The sequence below is a fragment of the Carassius auratus genome, chromosome 5, assembly GCF_003368295.1.
Source record: "Carassius auratus strain Wakin chromosome 5, ASM336829v1, whole genome shotgun sequence".
Lineage (NCBI taxonomy): Eukaryota > Metazoa > Chordata > Actinopteri > Cypriniformes > Cyprinidae > Carassius > Carassius auratus.
Window position 1 is genome coordinate 28,963,869 of NC_039247.1, and position 22,682 is coordinate 28,986,550.

Sequence of the window (22,682 nt, forward strand, 5' to 3'; positions counted from 1 at the left end):
CTGTGCATTTTTACTTTCTCAAAAAAAAAAAAAAAAAAAAAATCTCATTCTGTATGATTTATAAGCGTTTTGAAAAATGGGGACATGGGTTATATCCTCATAAGTCACCCTCTCCTTGTAATACCTGTGTCATACCCATGTCATTATACAGAGTTGTGTCCTGATATGTCACAAAACAAGAACACACACACACACACACACACACAATAATTGGCGGATGCTCAAATCCACTATAATAAAAAAAAGGATATTGTTTTTGTTTCATGGAATGTAGTTTTTAGGTGATGTTTAAACTTTATATATATATATATATATATATATATATATATATATATATATGAAATTTAGCCAGAAATTACTCACCCTAAAGTCATCCTAGGTGTATATGACTTATGAGTTATTTTAAAAATTGTCTTTGATCTTTCAAGCTGTTTGATACCATTAATAAAAAGCTCATCCATTGAAAAAAAAAAGTGTCTCACACGGCTCCGGGGTGTGAACAAAGGCCAACTGTAGTGAATCGATGTGTTATTGTAAGAAAAATATCCGTATTCAAAACGTAATAATCAGTTAAATATAGCTTGGACTCACAGTTGTAAATTGTCATAAGGGAATGATGTATGAGGTCAGATTTGTGTATGTGCCACTCAGAAGTGACACGCGGAAACTCATGGACACTAATTAGAAGTACAAAACAAGGATTTGTAAAGAAGAATGTCATAGGATTTCAATATTAGCCAAGAGGGGACTGGTTTTCCTTTGCTGAAGTAAAGAAACTTTGCCTCCTTTGCTCCTGTAAACAAACATTAGTTTTCACGAGACTCACCGGTGCATTCACAAAGCTGACCTTATGTCATTCCCCCGGAACTGCTTCCATTTTACAACAGTGAGCACAAGCTAGATTAAAGTGATTATGCTTTGAGTATGGATATTTTCTCACAAAAACTTTTGTTCACCCCCCGGAGCCATGTGATACTTTTTTTTTTTTTTTTTGGATGTGCTTTTTAATAAACTTCTCATGGACGAATGGAGTGCAACACCCACTGAGTGGCATCAAACAGCTTGAAAGATCAAAGACAATTTTTTAAATAACTCTGACTGGATTCATATGAAAGAAGAAAGTCATATACACCTAGGATGACTTCAATGGGAGTAATTTATAGGCTAATTTAAATTTTTGGGTGAACTAACCCTTTAAAATAAATGTCCTTCTGTCTATTTCTGTGTTTCTCAGGAGAGGTTCTGAGCCTCATGGATGATCTTTTCTCGGGTCTGGGCTCATCATGTGTGGTAGCAGGACGCAGAAGTGGAGAGCATCCTCACAGTATGATCTACTCTCTCATTTTCAAGTGCCTGGAGCCGGACAGCCTTTATAAGTAAGAGCCACAGCAAACATCAACGTTCAACAAAGATTGTAAAAGGTGCTTTGTGTTATGTTAGTACATGAAAAAGTTAGTTGCTTTTCGGGATATTAAAATGATTATTTCTATACCAGCCTAAAGGGATAGTTCATATCAAGGGATGAACTCTGCAGTGAATGTGTGCTGTTAGAATAAGAGTCCAAACAGCTGATAAAAATCACAATAATCCACACCACTCCAATCTAGGGAAGGATTTTCACGCACATTTCGTCAGTAAAGCTGGTTCCCTGATTAGCGGTAAATCACCATCACCTGCTTTCAAATGGAGCGGCATTTAATAGACAGAGCCATAGATCACTGACAAGCTTCGCAATATCGTTTTCATTATCGCAGATGAATTGCCTGCGATAATGAATTCAATATTGCGTAGCTTGTCAGTGATCTATGGTGCTCTCTCTCTCTATCTATCTATCTATCTATCTATCTATCTATCTATATATATATCTATATCTATATCTATATAAGATTAATCTAGATTAAAATGGCTCATTTGAATTCTGCCAAAGGCATTCAGAATATGTGTGCTACCCAAATAAAATAATGACTAAAAGTAAGTCTTAGAATTGGTTTCTCAAGACAGGTGGTGCATTAGACCAGGGGCTCATCTCCAGTGCGTATGCGTTTCATATTTTTTTACACACCCATGTTAACGGATTCCACCATTTACGCGGTTGCGGTCTGTCAGTGCGTTCCAGGAGCGTTGAGTCTGCAGCAGTGAGTATGAGTCCGTGCTACTTCTGCACCACATACGAAACGCACACGGACTGCAGACGGGGTATGCGTGAAACAGGCGTGCGTCTTGTTGAGGTTTCCATTAGGAAGCTTCTTAAAAAAAAAAAATTCCCTTAAGCAAACCCGGCGGGTTTGATGTGGTAATTTCACAGTGGGCATACACACAGGTGCGAAGACTCGTTCTCGCCCCCTACAGTGCAATTCGGTTAGCGGATACATCCGCTCATTTTTTTTATTTTTATTATTATTATTTTTTTTTGCTTCTGGCTTCTTTTGTAATTCATAATAGTGAAAAAGTCCAGCTCCTGTTGTCTTCTCACATCAATATCCACCAACATATGATTGATCTGTTTTGGCTTGTAAACAGTGCTTGATCTGTGCAGATTTCTCTCCTGTTCCAAATAAGACCACTTTTTTCATGTATACAATAATATGAAGCAACGGTTTGTAGTTAAAAACTTCTTAATGCTGAATATGTTTCCTACAAATTATGCAACGTTTGGCTTCATGTGATGTCAGTTGATGAACTGGAGTGTTATGGATTACTTGTGGATTATTGTGATGTTTTTATCAGATGTTTGGACTCTCATTCTGACAGCACCCATTTACTGCAGATACAATGCATGGCAGGGAGCTATAGGACACAGTGTCTCGTTCCCTACTCAGGCAACTTCAAACTGCATCCTCTAGGGGGCAATATGGGGAACAGTATACCCATGCCGCTATGCTGAGGGGAGTGCAGGCCAGAATCATGGCGAACACTAAGTACAAACTCTACCATTCCCATGGGAGTTGCCCCTGGAAGTTTAGACGGCTGTCTGTGACAGTACCCCTTATGGCCAAAGGCCTAAGCTACATACCCAACTTATATGTTAGGGCCTCAGCCCAGGGTAGAGCTGAAGGCTTGGAATCAGAAAGATTCCTTTAAAGTGATACGGCATAGAATCTAGCATTTTAAACTAAGTCTTGCCTGTCACACAGGGGCTACCGCTAGCTTTCGCATAAGCTTGCTGAAGGAGCTGTCTCAAAAGATCCCTAGTAGAAGCACCCTGTTTAGATAGGTATCCGAGGATACATGGGTGGAGTAGCGCCCAAGATCAATGGGGCTTTTACCAGGTCAAGAAAGGGCACAAAGCAACCGCGTGAAGCCCTCACCATATAGGATTTTAGAAAGAACGCAGAATACTATGGAAATAATAGTGGAGCACTCTGGAAAAAAAAAAAAAAAAAACTCTCATATGAGAGGAGAACTCTGAGCTCAGAGCAGCGGGCTCATAGGCGACACTTCTTGGAAAAGGGGAGCACTACTAAACTATCACAAGAATCGCCCAAATAACCCCTCATGTTGAGGGAAGCAATGCTTGAAGTGTATAAAGAAATACAAACTGGGTGAATGAAGCCCAAGGAACCAAGGTCTAATCATCTCAAGAAAGGGAACGAGGTGAAGCACGTAACCCTTACTGTACAGGATTTCAGAAAGTAGTCTTGAATGCACACTTACCAATTACGTGGATTTCAGAAAGTGCGCAAAGTATTTGCATTCACACTGTGGTTTTCAGAAAGTACACAGAGCTTAGCATGTGTACCTAAAGGTTCCTAAGCATCACAGAAGTGCTGAACCGCATGGGAGAGGCAAGCTCAAAGTTAGATATAATATCATCCTCCTGAGGCTTTTTCTTGTCCGCCGACTTTACGAGCTTGAAAGGGAAAGTCCTTCTTTAAACCATTCAGACAGATCCATCTGAAATTCTGACAAGCTCATTCTCCACTGTGCCTCAGCAGCGGCGGGTCCTGAACCGCGAGAAGATGGCCGCCTTTTTCCTTTTTTTCCTCGGAAAGAGAGACAACACGAGCGGAGCTTTTTCATTGAAAAAACACTCACAATGCATGCAGATTGCCTCCTCAAAGACATCGCGTCTGTGCTCTGTACCCAAACAAATTACACAAAGATTGTGTGTGTCATCAGGTGTCAAATAACACCGACACTGATGCACACATTGTCTAAACCCTTGCTAGTAGTCGATATGATAGACAGAGAAAGATCACTCTTACCAGTTCTTTCAGATGCACGCTTCAAACAGAACAGTCAGTGAAGACGAAGAAGAGAATGACGTGTTTTCCAATTGCCTGTTTATAGTTGTGCCCGTAGTGACGTCAAGTCACCATAGTGCCCCCTAGAGGACGCAGTTTGAAGTTCCCTTGAAAGGGAACCATGAATCTGTGTACAAAATCTGCATTTGAACAAACACAGATACAAATAAACACGGACCCACTTTATATTAAGTGGCCTTAACTACTATGTACTGACATTTTAATTAATAATTTAGTACAATGTACTTATTGTGTACATACATGTTTTTACATTGTACTTATATTTAAAAAAAAAACTACATGTAATTACATCTGTATTTAATTTCTGTAATTACATTTATAATTAAACTGTTGACCCATACTTTACAACTTAACCCACCCTTAAACTTACCCATACCTCCAACCCTCTCCCTAACCTTACCCCTATCCCACCTCAATAGCAGCAAAAGTGTTTTACAATACAATATGAACACAATAAGTACATTGTACTTATTTTTTTATGTAAGTACATAGTAGTTAAGGCCACCTAATATTAAGTGGGACCATAAACACAGATACAAACACAAGTACAGCTGGCTTGGGAGATCTGGGGCCCGTTTCACTAAGCAGGTTCAACCAACTCTGAGTTTAAACTTGAACTTGGAACTTGAATTTTTGGTTACAGAACAGCTGAAATTAGTTGGTTTAATCAACTCTATATTGACTGACTCTGAGTTAAGTACGTAAACCACAACTATAAAAAGCCATTATCAATGGAGTACCGATATTAGGATTCACCATGGCAACAGCTCCCGCCAAAAAGCCATCTGCATACTTCAGACTCAATACAAATAAAGTTCTTGTCAGTGTTATAATATCACAGGTGGCAGAACGTAAGTTTAATGAACTAATAGCTAATCATGTTATGGTATCTCATGGGCAAAAAATAAATAAATAATAATAATAATAATATTAATATTTAAGTGCATTTTTCTTATTTTACAAATGATCTGCCAATAGAGTAAGAAAAATACTGTAGTGGCTATTTACACTAAGTGGAATTAACATACTTTCTTAGCTATATATCCTATTTACAGTAGGCTAAGTGAAAATTAGCTCTAGATGCTATTTACAGAAAAACTGTACAGTGAAAATCATGATATATGATATATATAATCATGCTATATTCATTTTACCATGTGAAAGTAGCAGTTCTTTGCAACAGGCTAAGTGTAAATAATAGACGCTAGTTATACTTTATACTGGCAGATACATACTAGGCCCATGTGCACCTCAGTATTGTTATACATTAACGGGATGCAATAATAACAGATTGTAAATGGTTATATTTATTACAATTATAAATAGTTGCATCATTATTAAACACTCATTATAGGCACTTTACTTATGTGACGTGATGGGAAAAGTGAGAAGAATGAGCTCTGCAAAAGCCGAACTCTAACCCAGTCAATCGCGTTACAAGCTAGTTTTAAGTGCCCAAAACATCTACACCATTGAAGCCGTTATTCACATGTGTCGTATTTAACCTTATGTGTCGATGGAGGGCGGAGTTACAGTACAGTAGATTTTCACTTAGTAATGGACACTCCGAATAATCTTGTTTTCCATTTCCATCCCCCATCCCCCCCCCCCAACAAACAAGACTAAGTATCTACTAATTCGTATATAGAAAAATCTATCTTTATTTATTTATTTATTTTTTATATTAGTACTTTGGGGGGAGAGGAGACTGAAAGAAACTCTGGGTTTACCAAAGAAAACCTGCTCAAGACCATTATTATCCTGACTATTATTAGAGCAAGGTTAAGAACAAATCCATTTATGCATCACATGTGTTTTATGGTACCATTTATTTATTTAAGAGAAGTCCCTGTGCATTTAAATGATCCACATAATTATTAGTTATTATTAAATCACTTCCTTCTGATTATATTTTCCCAATAAATGTTTCTTTTTAGTTTGTGATGGAACATTGATTCAATGATGTTGCAGAAAATAATTTTAATTAGCCATGTGCAAATAATACTGTTGTTGTGACTCCATTGATTCTGTTGATTCTAATTCATTAAGACAGATAAAATTGTTAGCTCAGTAATAATATTTTTAATACTGTTGTTGCCATTTTGGTTTCAATCGTCTTTGGTTTAAATTTGGCTTTGAGGATACTTACAGTTCGGCAATGAAGACATGGAGACTGGAGGAAAAGCAAGAACAAGCACTGCTGTGTCAATGTCTTTCCATTTTCATCATAAGCAAGTGTGACTCGACAAAAATATTTGCTCTGGTGGCGTGGCGTTTCTGTGCCACATCCTGTTTTTGGTGCTCATTCAAAGCAGGTTGTGATTTGTTTGGAATATTGTTTGGAACATTTCTCTTGTCTTTCTTTTCATGGAGGAGAACCACAGCTGAGTCTTATTAACACCAGTGCATTGTGGACTCAACGGCACCAAGTTTTGCAATGGACAATAACAAGATCACACTGAATCATTCTGATTTGAGAATCATCCTCATATGTTAAAATGGAAGACTTCAGCATTAATTTCAACATTTATGGTAAAAACAAATCTTTTTAGATGTGTAACAAGCAGGATAATGTACATCCAGCCGGTTGTTATCTCAGAATAAACCACTTCAGGTTTATACAAATCCTGATTACCCTGTTGGGATTTATTCTGAGATAACAACCAGCTGGATATTCATTATCCCTTACATAAGAATCATCCGGATTTACATTATCTTGCTTATTACACACCTACTTGCTACTTAAGTAGATAATCAATAAAATATTGACTTGTTGAAATATTTTATTAGATCTTTAATTGCAAAGCTTCCACAAAATAAAAGAAAAAAACAGCTCCTAACAAACATTGAACCATACAATGTCATACAATGTTGAGACAAAAAAAATAAATAAATAACATTTTAAAATCTTACCTGTTTATTATGTTAAATTCATGACAGTGTACAAAAAAAAGTTCCTGGCAACAAGACAAACAGACCTACAATAATGCCACAGTATCATTATTATTATCAAAGTCCTCCAGTTTAATAGTGAATAAAGTTAATAACTGAGGCACAAGATGACAGCAGCTATGTTCCAATGAAACCAGCAAGAGTGTGGCGTTGATTTATGAAAGACATGAAAGTAGCCCCGGCCTCAAAAACTCGGATGAGCGTGTGTAATTCCTTGTTGCTAAAGATCACAGTTGTTATCAGAGAAAAAATCACCTTAGAATCCTGCAACTGACCAATCAGAATCAAGTATTCCAGAGAGCCATGTAATAAAGCAAGATAATAATAATAAAAACTGCATATAACAACCAATTGTAAGTAATTGGTAGAATTTTAAAACTAATACAAAACCTGACCGGGTAGTCTGTCTTGAGATGATATAATTGGGCTGATGTGATCATATTTCTAAGCTCTATTAAACACGATGGCTGCTGCATCTTGAACCAATGGGAGCTTAGTAATCGAACCAGCAGGTAAAACCATGAGTAATACTTACTTATGTTTTGACGGTTGTCACGACAGAGCTGGCTTTTGTTCATTAAATGGGTATTATAAAAGACCAAGAGTTAAAATAATGATATTGAGGATTGATTAGAGATTAAAACAATAGTCATTCTGAAGAAAACACAAATGTGGACTGCAGCTGTAGTCTCTGACCTGCAAGTGAGGAATCAGCACAAATGTGATACATTCAGTCTGGATGCTTTGGAACGACAAATCCTTCCAACACTGACCTGAATGGTCCTAAGACCATCGGAAAGGAAATTTATGTGGTTTGGATATGGTGTTAAAGTTCATCAAGTGTGGTATTACCCATTGATATTTCTCTAAGTTGTTTATACAGCTCTTTTTTGGAGAGGTAATAAAATAGTTTTTTCTTTGTTGGGACTCTCGTGTCAGAACATGGTTTTCTCATGAACATGATGAACCGCAGCAGAGTCAAATTTAATTTTTGAGCCACCTTCTTCCAGGCTGTCTGTAGAGGATGAGGGGTTCAAGAACATTGTGTACATTTGAGTTATTTCCTAAATGTTGTGTGATTTTCCATCTCATTGCCACCTTGGTCCCTCACCAATGTTCCCCAGGCTTTTGGGTTCATTTAAATGAATTTTTCACTCAGAAAAGAACATTTTGTCATTTTTATATATATATATATATATATATATATATATATATATATATATATATATATATATATATATATATATATATATATATATATCTTCATATAACATACGTGACATTTAAATGATTCATTTTAGCAGATGATTTTATTCAAAGAAATTGTTCTTCTTGATTACTTATGCTGCACACAGATTCCAGAAATGCATTAATGCTACCAATTATACATATCTAAAATATACACTCCTTCTTGCAGGTTTTATGAAGGTAAATTGAAGATTTTTGGAAGACCCTTTTAAAAATAAATTTTAATAAAATAATTTAAAGGGGATGCAATACATCAATGTGTTCTCTAAATGTAAATGTCTAGGGAGAACATAACACATCATTAATATAATTTCACAGAAAATTCTACTTCCAAACCACTCTCCATTAATTTTAATTCATTTTTAAGCATTTATCTTCCATGTTTTTGTCTTGTTTTCCAGATAAAATATTTAAACATTGCATTTATCTCCTCTGCATAATCCTGAATGAGTGGATGGATATACCACCTTATGTATGTATGGAGGAGTGGCATAGCATGCAAAATCCACTAACCAAATTCCATTGGCTTTTTCTCCTAAACTCAAAGGTGATTGGGGCTAATAAGTAAGACCCCTTAAGTCGTCTTGACATAACAACTGTGTTCCCGCCAACAGGGAATGTATTGGTTATGTAAGTAACCCTTGTTCCATGAACGAGGGAACAGAGACGTCACGTCGGTGACAGACAAATTGGTATGTCACTTAGAGAGACCAATCTAGTTTAAGTGTAAATTAAACAAGCCAATGGAAATTGGGATGTGATGATTGCATCCAGGTGCCGTTAGTCACTCTCAACGTCATCTGTCACCAACAAATTGGGGTCCCTACCAAAGTACCAAGAATGCTGCCACTTCCAGTGTCCTGTGTGAGCCTCCTGTGCACCTTTTTGTTGTAGGCCATGGCTTGCAAAAGAAAACCAGTCACTGTTGTCATAGCACTACCACTCAGTGAAACTGGATAACACTGGGAAAACGTACCCGAACCACTTGGGAAAGGAATGTTGTGGAAGCCCCATCCTTCCTGAGTGAGGTTTTAGAAGCACTTACACATATGAACAACCATTTAGGTGCATATGGAAGATTAGAGGTGATTATAACCAACTTGGAAATGGAAGAAGTCTGCCAGGGAAAACATGGGCTCTGAGGCTATACCTTGGATATACACATATGGGATCAATTTAGTCGCTACATATGGAACCCAGCCCTCTACCGGTTCTCAATGATTCATTGAGTGAGGGCCTGGTGCCGGAAATTCTGCCACTTCTGGCTGCCGAGGGGATGGAGGAGCTTGACAGGGTCTACAGAACAGACCCTCTGGAGTGGTTTTAGCAAGCTTTGTCTGGTTTATGTACCATCTCAAGGCTCGGACATAGCAAAGCTAGGGCTTGCAGGTTCACTACCGGATCCCTGAAGAGGGTGGTAGAAACCTTGTGCACATAGATGGGCAAGGCCCTCAGGATTACCTGGAAGTCAGCTGGCCCAAAATCTAGTACAGTGGGCACACAGTGATGAAGTTAGGCATTAATTGTCGACCGAGAATACGTGAAGGTCCCCTACCCTCTTGACAGAAGCAAGTCCAAGCAGAAGCAAAGATTTAATTGATAGAAACTTCAGCTCAACTGACTGCAAAGGCTCAAACGGGCCCTGGTTTAATGCTTCGAGCGCTAGAGACAGGTCACAAGAGGGTATAGAGGGTGGCCGGGGAAGATTTAACCTTCCTGCCCCCCTAAGGAACCTGATGACCAGGTCATGCTTCCCTACCTACTTCCCTTGGATGGGGTCATGGTTAGCAGCATTTGCAGCAACATATACTTTAATGGTCGAGGGAAACAGCCTTCACTCCAACCCTTGCTGCAGAAAGAAGAGCACGACCCTGATCGGGCCCTTCCTGGGGTCTTCTCGGAGAGAAGATCATCACTCGTCGAACAGGTTCCACTTCAAGGTGTAAGCATGTTTCGTAGACAGTGCTCTGACCGAAGTGATGGTGTCAACTATCTCCTGGGGAAGGTAACCTAGAACTTCTGTGTCCCATCCAGGTACCAGACATGAAGATTCCAGAGGTCGGGACATGGGTGCCACAGATACGTCAGAGTAATCTGCCAAGGAGGGGCTGTCATGAGAAGTTTTAGGAGTGGGCCAATAAGGTGCCACGAGCAGGACCTGCTCCTCATCTTATGAATGGGGTCTCCAGTCTCCTGGGAGCATAGCTCGTGACAGCTCGTCAGCCATATGTTTGAGCAGACCTGGAATGTGAATGAAACGAAGTGACCTCAGAACCTTTTGATTCCAAAGGAGGAGGTGGCGGGAGAGTTGCAACATGCAGAAGGAGCACAGACCACCTGGTCAGTTGTTATCTGTTTCGACCAGCATGTGCTTACCACGTATGCACCCTTTGAGAAAGTTCAATGCGAGGCACACTGCTAACAATTCTAGGCAATTGATATGCCAATGCAGTTGGGGTTCCGTCCATACACCCGTCACTGTGTGCCCATTGTAAGTGGCCCCCCAACTGGTGGTTGAGGCATCTGTGTAAACCACAGAATGCCTGGAGACCTGGTCTAGGGTACCCCTGCCCAGACAGTATGCATTTCCTCTGGAAGGGGTGTTGACTGTGTGTGTGACAGAATCCAACTCCATACCGAGAAAAAAATATCATATGCATTGGGGGGAGTTCAAGTTCCAGCTCTTTTCCCAGTTGACCCGAAGGCCCAACATGCTGAGGTGCAAAAGCACCAAGTCCCTGTGTGCACACAATTGATCCCAAGACTGAGCCAGTATGAGCTGATCATCATGGTAGTTGAGAATGCGAACACCCTGTTCTCTCAGGGGAAAAAGGGCAGCCTCTGCAACTCAGGTGAAGACACAGGGTGACAGGGACAGTCTAGAGGGTAGGACCTTGTACTGATATGCTCGTCCTTCAATCGCGAGTAAGCAGGAATGATCTGTTGTGTGAAAGGATCAACACACAAAGTATGCATCGTTCAGGTCGATCACTGCAAACCAATCTCGGGGAAGGATGCAACCGAAGATGCTTTTTTACATCAACATCAAGAACAGTAACCAGTGAAGGGCACGATTCAAGACACACAGATCCAAGATTGTTTATAACCCACCACCTTTCTTGGGTACAGTGAAGTAGGGGCTGTTAAACCGACATGCAACAGGTGCACAGACCACCTGATTCCACAGGTTGGCAGAGGGTGGGTGACCCAGGGACAGAGAAAACTGCTCTCTTGTCCAGATTTTCCAGATTCTCCAACCCAGCTCAGAAGGTGCCTTCACTGTCCCCCAAGAGCAACTCCTTCTCTTGCTCTTCTACCCACCGCCAGGTTTGACCTTAGATGGGTGGGGGGCCTGCTTATGCCCAGCTCCACAGCAACGCTTGCTTGGGGCTACTGCGGATGCAGCATGGGAGTAGGGGCGGATGCAGGGGGCCACCCTCAGTGACGAGCAGGCTTTGGTGCTGCGGCCGGCAGACAGGTGAAGTCAGCAGGGTGTGCACCTCAGTCTGCTTCTGTGCATCTGAGAGCTGCTGGGCCAGGCTCTCGACTGCATCACTGAAGAGGCCAGTCTGGGACACAGGGGCATTAAGCAACCGGACTTTGTCAGAGTCCCTCATATCAACCAGACACAACCAGTTTTGGCACTCCTGGACGACTGGGCTGTATAACGCACAACCCAGATGCCGTGCAGTGACCTTCGTCGCTAATAGCATGAGGTCAGTAGTGGTACGGAGTTCTTTGCAAACTTCTGCATTGTGACCACCCTTGTGCAGGTCCCTCAGTGCCTTAGTCTGAAGAACCTGCAGTAACGCCGTAGTGTGCAAGGCATAGGCAGCATCTCCACAGACCATCATGACCATCACCCGGCGCCAGGTAACAACTGCATGCAGAAATGCCTGGGTTATACGTTGTCTATAGCTAGACCCACATCGTCTTTACAAAGACATAATGTTGAGTTTGCCACGCAATTTTGTATATAAAAAGATGCACCTGTGAATGCTCTTTTCGGGAAAAAGCTCTTTTAGCATGCTGAAGCACACAGGGGAGATGGGCGCCTGCAACACAAACAGGGAGTAGTGCATTCTGATGTGTGCAACCCACATGACATGGGAAAACCACCACTGCTGAAGTGCCATATCCGCCAACACAAATGTCTCTTAAATAGTGCACTGAACTTGTTCAGTCTTCTTCTCTCAGTAGAGTAGTCAGGAGCAGAACAATGTGATCACTTGGTTCTGAAGCAAAAAGCTGAATATGCGTTGAACCTGCTGTCTTTTTATGCTCACGTTGTGATCAGCGGCAGCTCGATGCAATAATTACATGCCAGTGTGCATTGGCTCGTTTAGTTGATACTAAAAAATGAAAATGATACTACATAATATTAATTTAGTATCAAGTAAAACTATTTTTATTTTAAATGTTGTTTAGATATTTTTTGTTTAGATATTTTTTGTTGTTGTTGTTGTTTTTTTGTTGTTGTTGTTGTTCTTTTGTGTGTGTGTGTGTGTGTGTGTGTGTGTGTGTGTATGCAACATTTAATGCCAGGACATTTTAAGGCCTTCATTTGTGGAAGGGTGTATTAAGACTTAGAAAACCTGTCTTGATAGTGACATTGTCTGAGGCTGCAATGATGCCACTTTTTATTTGCACACAACCAAAACAGCCTTGTAAGACTAGTAAATATGACGAAGCAAGCTACTTTTGATATTATCATCTTTGTTTCTGGAAAGATCCTCTCATTTTGGTTTCGAGCCTTAACACATCCACCACACCTCTGTCCTTCGATAAGACCTCAGTTTACACAAAACGTTTAGTTTACAACTGAGACCAAAAAGGGTCATCTATAGTTCATTTCATCAGAAGATGATAACAGTGCTCATGATTCTGTGCTGCATTTCTCTGGCTTTTCAAACAGTATTTGTAGTATTCAGAGTCATAACTCAACACATGATGTGTGTGTGTGTGTATGTGTGTGTGTGTGGTTTATTGAGCTATTGCTCAATTGCTTTATTGCTCATTTTGTGCAATGTGCGTGCAATTTCTGTTTGTTAGTAAGGAGAATTCTGGTATTTAGTCATCTGTAAATCAGCCTAACATACAGGACTTATTTTCAAAATTATGGTTATATTCCAACAATTACTTAACAATCAACCTACATGAACAGCATAGCATAGTTGAGTCACGAGAGAAAGAGCTGAATTTTGAGAACAGACCATAAAAGAACGATCCTATGAGGGCAGTATAAATCATGGCCACTGACACAGCGAAACATGATAAACCTGGTATGACCCATACTGTGGCTTGAATTATGAGATGCCTGAATTATGCATATGCTCTCTGAGGTTTAGGGTCCAAATCTCTGTTTAGCTGTAGATTTGCTCATGGTAAGGCCAAAACAATCCATAAACTATCGTAGGTACATCTGTCTCCTTAAACACGTTTGATTGCTGTTCTGGTAGATTTCACAGTTTGAGGGAACAATGAAAAACAAACCCTTCAAGGGAAATATGTGTTATTTTAGCTATAACGCTCTGGAAGGCAGCCTATTTTGAGACTATGACAAGATCTTTAAATGCTTTCTAATTTCTGTTTTCTAAATGGCTGATATTAAGATTAGCATACCGTTTAGGAACACTATAAACATTTTACTTCCAAAATTATTTTGTGCTTCAGAAAAGCCACATGTTTGGTCTCTGTAAAAAATAAATAAATAAAAAAATAAAAAAATAAAAACACACAAGATCTAGAGTATAAAACAGCCCAGGTGTATTGTCAAGCTCCTAAAAGCCATGTGCCTTCTAGCAGTGATTTAGCAGAGCTTCACTCTGAAAGTATAATTTCAGAGTTAATTATTTCTGGTGCAAAACATATAAGAAAACTTTATGGACTGACTGAAAAGCTTCCACAGAATCCCTGTCTGACACAATAAAATTCAGTAATATTATTAGTTTAACTGCATTGACACTATCGGTCAGATGAGAACAAAATTTGAACTGAATTGAGCTGAATAATGACACTAACTTTGCAACATCAAACCTGATATTGAATTGAATCATCTTTAAACTAAATTGAGCTGAATATTGACACTATTGTCTTCTGAAGAGCTGCTTTACTTCTGAAATTAAATATACCATAATTTAGTTTTTTTATATATCTTAACTATCTGTTTATTTTCTGTTTATTAATGTAAAGCTGCTTTGAGACAATCTGTTTTATATAAAGTGCTGTATAAATCAATGTGACCTGACATGTCAGCATCTGTTCCTCTCCCCATCTAACAAATGCATGCGTCCTCTGTCTCCATTTCCATTATCATCCTCCATTATCAAATGGTAGTGGTTACTAAGTCAAACATCACTATAACTAAATTCCTCTAACTTAGAGCTCCTGATTAGGGGTGTGTGATATTTATCATCTACGAAAATATTGTAATTGTTGTTTAATGATGTGTGAGCTGACATTATCAAGTACTCACTTTTGATAAAAAATCTAATAAAAATAAAAAACAAATCCAAAAGCATTCACTGAGTGAAGTCTATTAGAATGCCTCTATAATTCAAGTTGCGCCTGAGCACAATCACAAATTATTTTAAAAGAATATAAAGAAATTAATATTGAGTGAGTTATATTTTAGGCACACTATTGTCTGTTTTGTCACTAAAAATTGTTCCAAAAAAGTAGATCAGAACATGCATCCCAGAACACACTGTGGTGTTTAATTCCTGAATGAATCAGATTTTTTTGTAAATTATTCAATAAACCATTCATAAAGACGGTCACTTTCTTTGTTTCTAAATGAATCATCCATTTTAAATTAAAATTTGAAGAAAACAAGAAGTCCCTGTACTGTGTCATCACCTACTGGTGGTTTTAGTGTCATAAATATACATGACAGGCCTAAACCAGCCAAAGTACCAGTGCCAAAACACACTAAACATAATATTGTTTAATTATCATTATCAACAAAATTCCCCAATAGTGACATTTTTTTTTTCAATATCACATACCCCTACTTCTGATTTTAAAAAATCCCTTGAAAACCCCTTAAAACATTGTACAGGATTGCCTTAACCATCACTAACAGCAGTCACTGTATAAGAAGGTATCAATCAGATTTTACTTTCTTGATCTTTTTCTCAGTTGACTTCTCAGTTTGTTCTAGAAAAATGAGAAAAAATTGTGAGCAAATGGTGATTTTTTGCTGAACTCTACGGAAAATAGCTATATGACTGTTTGTTGAAGATCTCAACAGTGTCTCAATCGGTGCTCTGATTTGCCAAAAGCAACTCATTTAACAGCTGAAGGTGCCAGAAATAAAAAAAAGCCATGATCTGAGAAAAGCCAAATATACAGGAGTAACCAGAGAATGGTTGAAGCTGATGTGAGAAAAAAGAGAGATGCACTACATGTCAGCCAGCCAGGAGAAGATAAATGGGGGGGTTCCTGGGGGGCGAAGGGGAATGTGTGTTTTGCCGGCGTGTTTTGACATTCCCAGCGATGAGCCAGACCACTTTGCCTTTGTTCTCCTGGGTGATCTTTATCATTGCCAATTGTTCACAGAGTTCCTTAAAACTGGAGTTGGACTTAAATGGCATGAGCTATACAGAGAGAAGCAAAGATAACTAACATGAAGTAATCTGAAGAAAACTAAGACTAACATAAATAAATAAAATTCTCCTTTTGGAACCCTAATTTTCAGGAGCATAAGGTAGAGTGAGAGCTAATTCAGTATAATGCATAAAATGTAATTTTTGTGACATCAAAGTTCTGTTTTTAGAACTGTTCACTGAAAGGTTCTTTGGGGAACCAAAAATGCTGCTTTTATGGTATCACTGTGAAAACCTTCATGTGGAACATTTATTTTAAGAGTGTAAGGTAGATTGAGAGCTACTTTGCAGCATGCAACAACAAAAACCTTTGGCATCTTTGCAACACCTTAAACAAGCCCAAAACAGCAAATATTTTAGAGTTCCCTGTATGAAGTCCTTAAACCAAACCAAACTACAAATTGTCTGATTAAAAAAAAAAAAAAAAACTCTACTGGGCGACCATGCAACCACATAATTCAAACAATGTGATTGTTCAAGCCAGTGTTGTTCTGATGAGATTGGCAGTGGATTGTGGCTGGCTTGCATTTGGAGTGATGTCTTTTGGTGAGGTTTAGCAAAGGAATGCTACACTCCGTTCAATGAATAACAAGATCAGACAAACTATGCGAGCCATGTATAAACAGACCGTATTACAAACAAAACAATCAGCCGGTGGTTATTTAAATATGGATTTCCAAGCAAAGTAAGAGTCAAAGTGTCGAAAGCGTGCCGTGTAAAAAAACCTTCTTTTTGGAAGCTAGTGGCATTCTTCCATTGTCTTATGCATAGTCAGAGAGAATATCCATTTCATCGGATTCATCTGATTGGCAGCAGCCCTTGTTATAAAACAAAGCTAGAATGAATTTGGAGTTGGGTGCATGCAATGTAGGTTTACGGTATGACCGCACAACAACATTTCTCGAAATGAAGGAACTGAAATAAATAATCAGAATTTGCTTTTCAACTTAATCTGATGCTGGCATATCGCATGTTAACTTGGACAATCTTTTATGTAAATCTACTTAATTCATGGTTACAGTAGACAGCTGTACCAATATTTTGAGCTATTTTGAGGTTATGTGCCACATTTAAGAGCATTTATTATTTAAGCCATAAAATATGAGAGGCTATTGTGCATATAGTCATTGCAAATGGCTATTGTTTTTTTTTTTGCACCTTCATCTTGGACTATATTCACCATATGGCATGGTCTTGAGTACTCAATATCTACCAAAATTGTAACATTGTTATACAAAAATGTATTACACACAGTTTTTGTATAGCAACACATATTTCATGCCATAGCTGATCAAAATAACGTGGACACCCTTTCTAATTAATGGGTTTGAGTAATCCGGTAATTTCCAGTAATGACACGCAGTGGCATTCTGCATAAATGTGTGCTTTCAGCTTCGTTGCAACAGCTTGGGAATAGTAATTAAAAAATAAGGGGCCAAGCAAACGGGCAACGTGATGACCAAGCAAGCATTGAGCATGAGACCAACTTCAAAAAGTACTAAACAAAGCATTTGGAAATTAGTCAAAGCGAAATCCAAAACAGTCTGCCAGCGACATCAAATATGGTGATAATCGCACCCATGGTCTAGTAGGAGTTTTAAAATGCCAGAGAGGACTATAGAATAATTGGTATCTATGTTCTCAGTATGAACCAAAGAACAGGTGACAGGGGACACAGTTCCAAAACTTTTTGAGTATCTTCAGGGCATGGTGCCAATGACACATTTTGAGTTTTGCAACGATTCGCCAATGTGTTCATAAAATAGAGTATTTTGTGACATAACTCTGAATGTTTGATGGTCCAAATGGCCAAGATGGAGAAATTAGGTGTTGTACAACTCAATAATTAGCACCGAATCTAAAGAGACTAGTTTTGTGATTTATGTTCAGAAAAAATATATATATATATTTACAACTCAACAGTTTTTGCTAATTTTTCATGTCTCCTTACCACTCGGGGGCACTGTGTAGAAAGTGTGCATGTAACATTAGATCATGGTTGTCGTGACACACACCAAGTTTGGTTTGAATACACTAAAGCGTTGGGAAGTAATATTCTCTCATCCAATTTGATGTGCTCTTTGTCAAATTTGTTCATGCGTTATTCCAGAACGGTTTCAGTAATCAACTTGAATTTCAATCTTTTTGTCTCCATGGTCTAAAGATGTTATGGTTCGATACCATTAAAAATATATATATATATATATATATATATATACATACACATACATTCACTGGCCACTTTATTAGGTACACCTTGCTAGTACCTGGTTGGACCCCCTTTGGCCTTCAGAACTGCCTTTAAGGGGTCATATAATGCAGTTTCAATTTTTCCTTTCTCTTTGAATTTTTACAAGCTCTTCCTGAGAGATTTTAGTCCCTTTTGACATGATAGCATCACACAGTTGCTGCATATTTGTTGTTTGCACATCCATGATGTGAATCTCCTGTTCCTCCACATCCCAAAGGTGCTCTACTGGATTGAGATCTGGTGACTGTGGAGGCCATTTGAGTAAAGTGAACTTGTCATGTTCAAGAATCCAGTCTGAGATGATTTGAGCTTTGTGACGTGGTACATTATTCTGCTGGAAGTAGCTATCAGAAGATGGTACACTATAGTCATAAAGGGATGGACATGGTCAACAACAATACTCAGGTAGGCCGTGGCATTTAAACTATGCTCAATTGGTACTAAGGGGCCCAAAGTGTGCCAAGAAAATATCCCCCACACCATTACACCACCACCACCAGCCTGAACTGTTGAGACAAGGCAGGAGGGATCCATGCTTTCATGTTCTTTATGCCAAATTCTGACCCTACCATTTGAATGCTGCAGTAGAAATTGAGAGACATCAGACCAGGCACCATTTTTCCAATATTGTGTTGTCCAATTTTGCTGAGCCTGTGTGAATTGTAGCCTCTGTTTGGTGTTCTTAGCTGACAGGAGCAGCACTCTGTGTGTTCTTCTCCTGCTGTAGCCCATCTGTTTCAGGGTTCGACATTTTTTGTGTTGAGAGATGGTATTCAACAAGGCATTTTCGTCCACACAACTGCCGCTCACTGAATATTTTATCTTTTTCAGACCATTCTCTGTAAACCTTAGAGATGGTTGTGCATATAAATCCAAGTAGATCAGCAGCCCATCTGGAACCAACAGCCATTCCACTTCAACAAGTCGTCCTCACCACATGTAGATGCCTAAATGCATTGACTTGCTGCCATGTGATTGGCTGATTAGCAATTTGTGTTACCAAGCAATTGAACAGATGTACCTAATAAAGTGGCCGGCGAATGTGTGTGTATAGATAGATAGATAGATAAATGCATGATATATGAAAAGTGCATATAAAGTATTTAAAGTGTAATAGGCCTAGGATAATTGAGTATGGTTTCCTCGTGTTCATGGGGCAGGCTGGCAGCTTAAATATGGTTAGGGAAATGTGTACTTCTGTAGTACAGTACACTGAGGTGCAAATAGTATCTGCCAGTATTTACTCTAAGTAAAAATAGTCAAGTCAGATTTATTTGTATTGTACTTTTTACGAAATGCATTTCTGAAAGCAGAACATGCCTAATAGCATTTAACTACTATTTAAAGTTTATGCAAAGAAAATATATATGTTTCTACACACACTTTTTTTCTACACAAATAATGTCTGCCTAATAACAATAACTAGGCATAGTCAGTTAGACTGCACAATGGCCAGTCAAACATAGTTAACTAGTAAGGATCAGTCACCCCAATGACCCGAGTGTTCATGCCAGCTGACGGTGGGCGGTTTCTCCCTGTGATTAGCAGTGGAGCCAGGGTTGTTTAGTGCACATGGTGCTGGGTGGTCTGAGAAAAATGCTGAGCAGCAGTTTTAATGTGTTTTGTATTTGCCAAACGGAACTCCGTCATTAGAAGAAGTGGGAGTCCCATTTAAGCTGCTATTAGCTGTAATGGCCAGGTTTTGAGTGTGTGTGTTTGTGTGTGTGCTTGTCGGGCACGCAATTTCCTAATGTAACAGAATCCACTGGAATCCCTGCAGTCCTGCCTGTGTGTTTTTAGTGGTCTGAGGCTCATAAACAAGAACTCCAGAAACACTCTTGCAGGGACACCTTTTTGGTTTTAATGATTTTGTTGCATGATGTCATGTTTATGTTGGCAAAGTTATTTTGTGTTTTTCAGCTCTGTTTGTGCAAATGTCTGTTTGTGCTTCAGTTACATGGAACTTAGAGATTAGGAAACACACTAAGGCAGAACCTTTCTCACGTCTACCCCATCCTCTCTTCTAGGTTCACTCTGTATGCCGTGGACAGCCGTGGTAGTCGGTCAGATGCGAGTTTTGTGACCGTCCGCACGTCATGTCCGATGGTGGATGACAGCAAAGCAGAAGGTACATTGTCATTCTCCTTAGGCTACACGTGTGAATGAACAGAGTGAGACAAGCGCGCCAGTGAAATGTCATCTTCACACCCATCTGAGGTGGCAGATCTTCATGTCTTGTCTGTTTATGATGACATCATCCATAGTGGCTAGACCATTTTACTTGAACAGAATTCACAGTTCTGGCAGCAGTATGAATTACAAGGAAGTACAGCACTCGAAATCCATGTCAATGCAGAAGTAAGATTGCAGAAAGTTCACTCAAAGGAAAGGAAATAAAGAGCTTACCATGCGAGTCAGAACATGATAATGTGTTAAGAAAGAATTAAAGAATGTTATGAATCCGATTTTCGGTTCTCATTTTCTTGACAGAAGTCTGCTTACTTATTTTGAATTTGCACTTGTGGCGAACTTCAAATCATAAAAGTATATATATATATATATATATAAGTACTTCAACATTACAAATGTATAATTACACATATATTAAAATTCATGACACAAGTTTAAGTAGAAATTACATTAAAGTATATTTTGGTTTAAAATAAATGCTCGTTGATACATTCAGCAGTACACTTTAATCATATTTCAAATACAATGGAAGTCATTTTCACAGGCCCAATCCCAATTTTATTTAATACCCCTTCCCCTTCCCCTACCCCTCCGCCTACCCCTTCCCCTTGGAGAGAAAATATTTGCCTAAGGTTTGGGACACCACTACTATGACATCACACGCCTTCATTCGTCGTCTAGCTCTTACAATACACACATACTGGCGTGCTGGTGTGCATAAGAGCCTTTAATTATCGTTCTGGATTAAAGGTGCTGTAGGGAACTTTTGTAAAAATATATTTTTTACATATTTGTTAAACCTGTCATTATGTCCTGACAGTAGAATATGAGACAGATAATCTGTGAAAAAATCAAGCTCCTCTGGCTCCTCCCAGTGCTCCTATTGCCATTTGCAGAAATTCATCCGCTCCCGGTAAGAAACAACCAATCAGAGCTGCGGTCCGTAACTTTGTTTGTGTTCAAAATGTAGAAAAATGTATATAATAAGCGAGTACACCATGAATCCATTTTCCAAACCGTGTTTTTTTGGCTTGTCCTGAATCACTAGGGTGCACCTATAATACGTGTTTATATTCTGATTATTTTAGATTGCTTCAGGGATGCAGTCTGTAATGATATGTCATTGGCAAATATTAGGGATTTTTTGCAAAAATGTCTTTAAGTAACATGGCCGTTAATATGAACTCACAATTAAATGTAACATAAAACAAATGATTACTTTTCGTTAAAATCTTTATTTATGCCAAAAATCGTACATTTATGTGTCTTTTTGTTCGCTGTAGCAGCCATGTTGCAGAGATTATTCATACCCCTTCGTCTCAAGTGTGGTCCTGAAAAATCTTCGTTTGAAGGGCTATCTGGCCCTTCCCCTTACCCCTACCCCTTCAACCAAAAGAGAATCGAGACACCCCTATCCCTTCACGTCAAAGGGGAAGGTCTAAGGGGTAGAATTCGGATTGGCCCTAAATATAAATAAATGCACTTAAGTCCATTTTAAGTGGGAATAATACAAATATAAACTTTAATACACTTTCAATTGTCTGAAAACATTACATTTAGTTCACACTTAAGCTTTTTACTTTTAAAGTATATAATTCTCTATAATTACTCTTTTTTTAAAGTATGCTAAACTGCACTTCTTTTTCACAAGGTTTCACACACACACACACAAAGACCGGAGACATTTGTCAGTCATTTAAAATAAACATCTGAAAATATCTGATTTTTGTTCTTTGAAAACTGACTGTTCAGATTTGAAAATGTCAGATATGTTCTCCCCTCAAACAGAGATCGCTGACAAAGTGTACAACCTCTATAATGGTTACACCAGTGGAAAGGAGCAACAGACGGCCTACAACACCCTGATGGAGGTCTCCCCACCGCTGCTGTATCGAGTACAGCATCACTACAATTCTCACTATGAGAAGTTTGGAGACTTTGTTTGGAGAAGTGAGGATGAGCTTGGCCCCAGGTGAGGAAGACAATGACCGAACAAAGTAGGGGTGGCTGATCCGATATTCAGTTTCAATATTGGCTCTGATACCGCCATTTTCTGCTGGATCGGGTATCGGTCTGACGATACAGATCCAAATCTGAAGTTCTGAATATACTATATTGTGTTATTGTTAAGCCAGACGAAATGCACAAAAACATTATAAAGCACCATAA

At 38.9% G+C, this 22,682-nt stretch overlaps 1 protein-coding gene across 3 annotated transcripts in view; it reads left to right on the forward strand.

The window, feature by feature from the left end:
* Positions 1–22,682, forward strand: part of LOC113084639 (astrotactin-2-like) — a 479,964-nt gene that overhangs the window by 450,803 nt on the left and 6,479 nt on the right. For all 3 annotated transcript variants that reach the window (XM_026254924.1, XM_026254923.1, XM_026254926.1), the window contains 3 exons: positions 1,235–1,376; positions 20,351–20,451; positions 22,302–22,485. In XM_026254924.1, the coding sequence (XP_026110709.1) occupies positions 1,235–1,376; positions 20,351–20,451; positions 22,302–22,485 (427 nt within the window). The remainder of the gene's footprint in view (positions 1–1,234; positions 1,377–20,350; positions 20,452–22,301; positions 22,486–22,682) is intronic.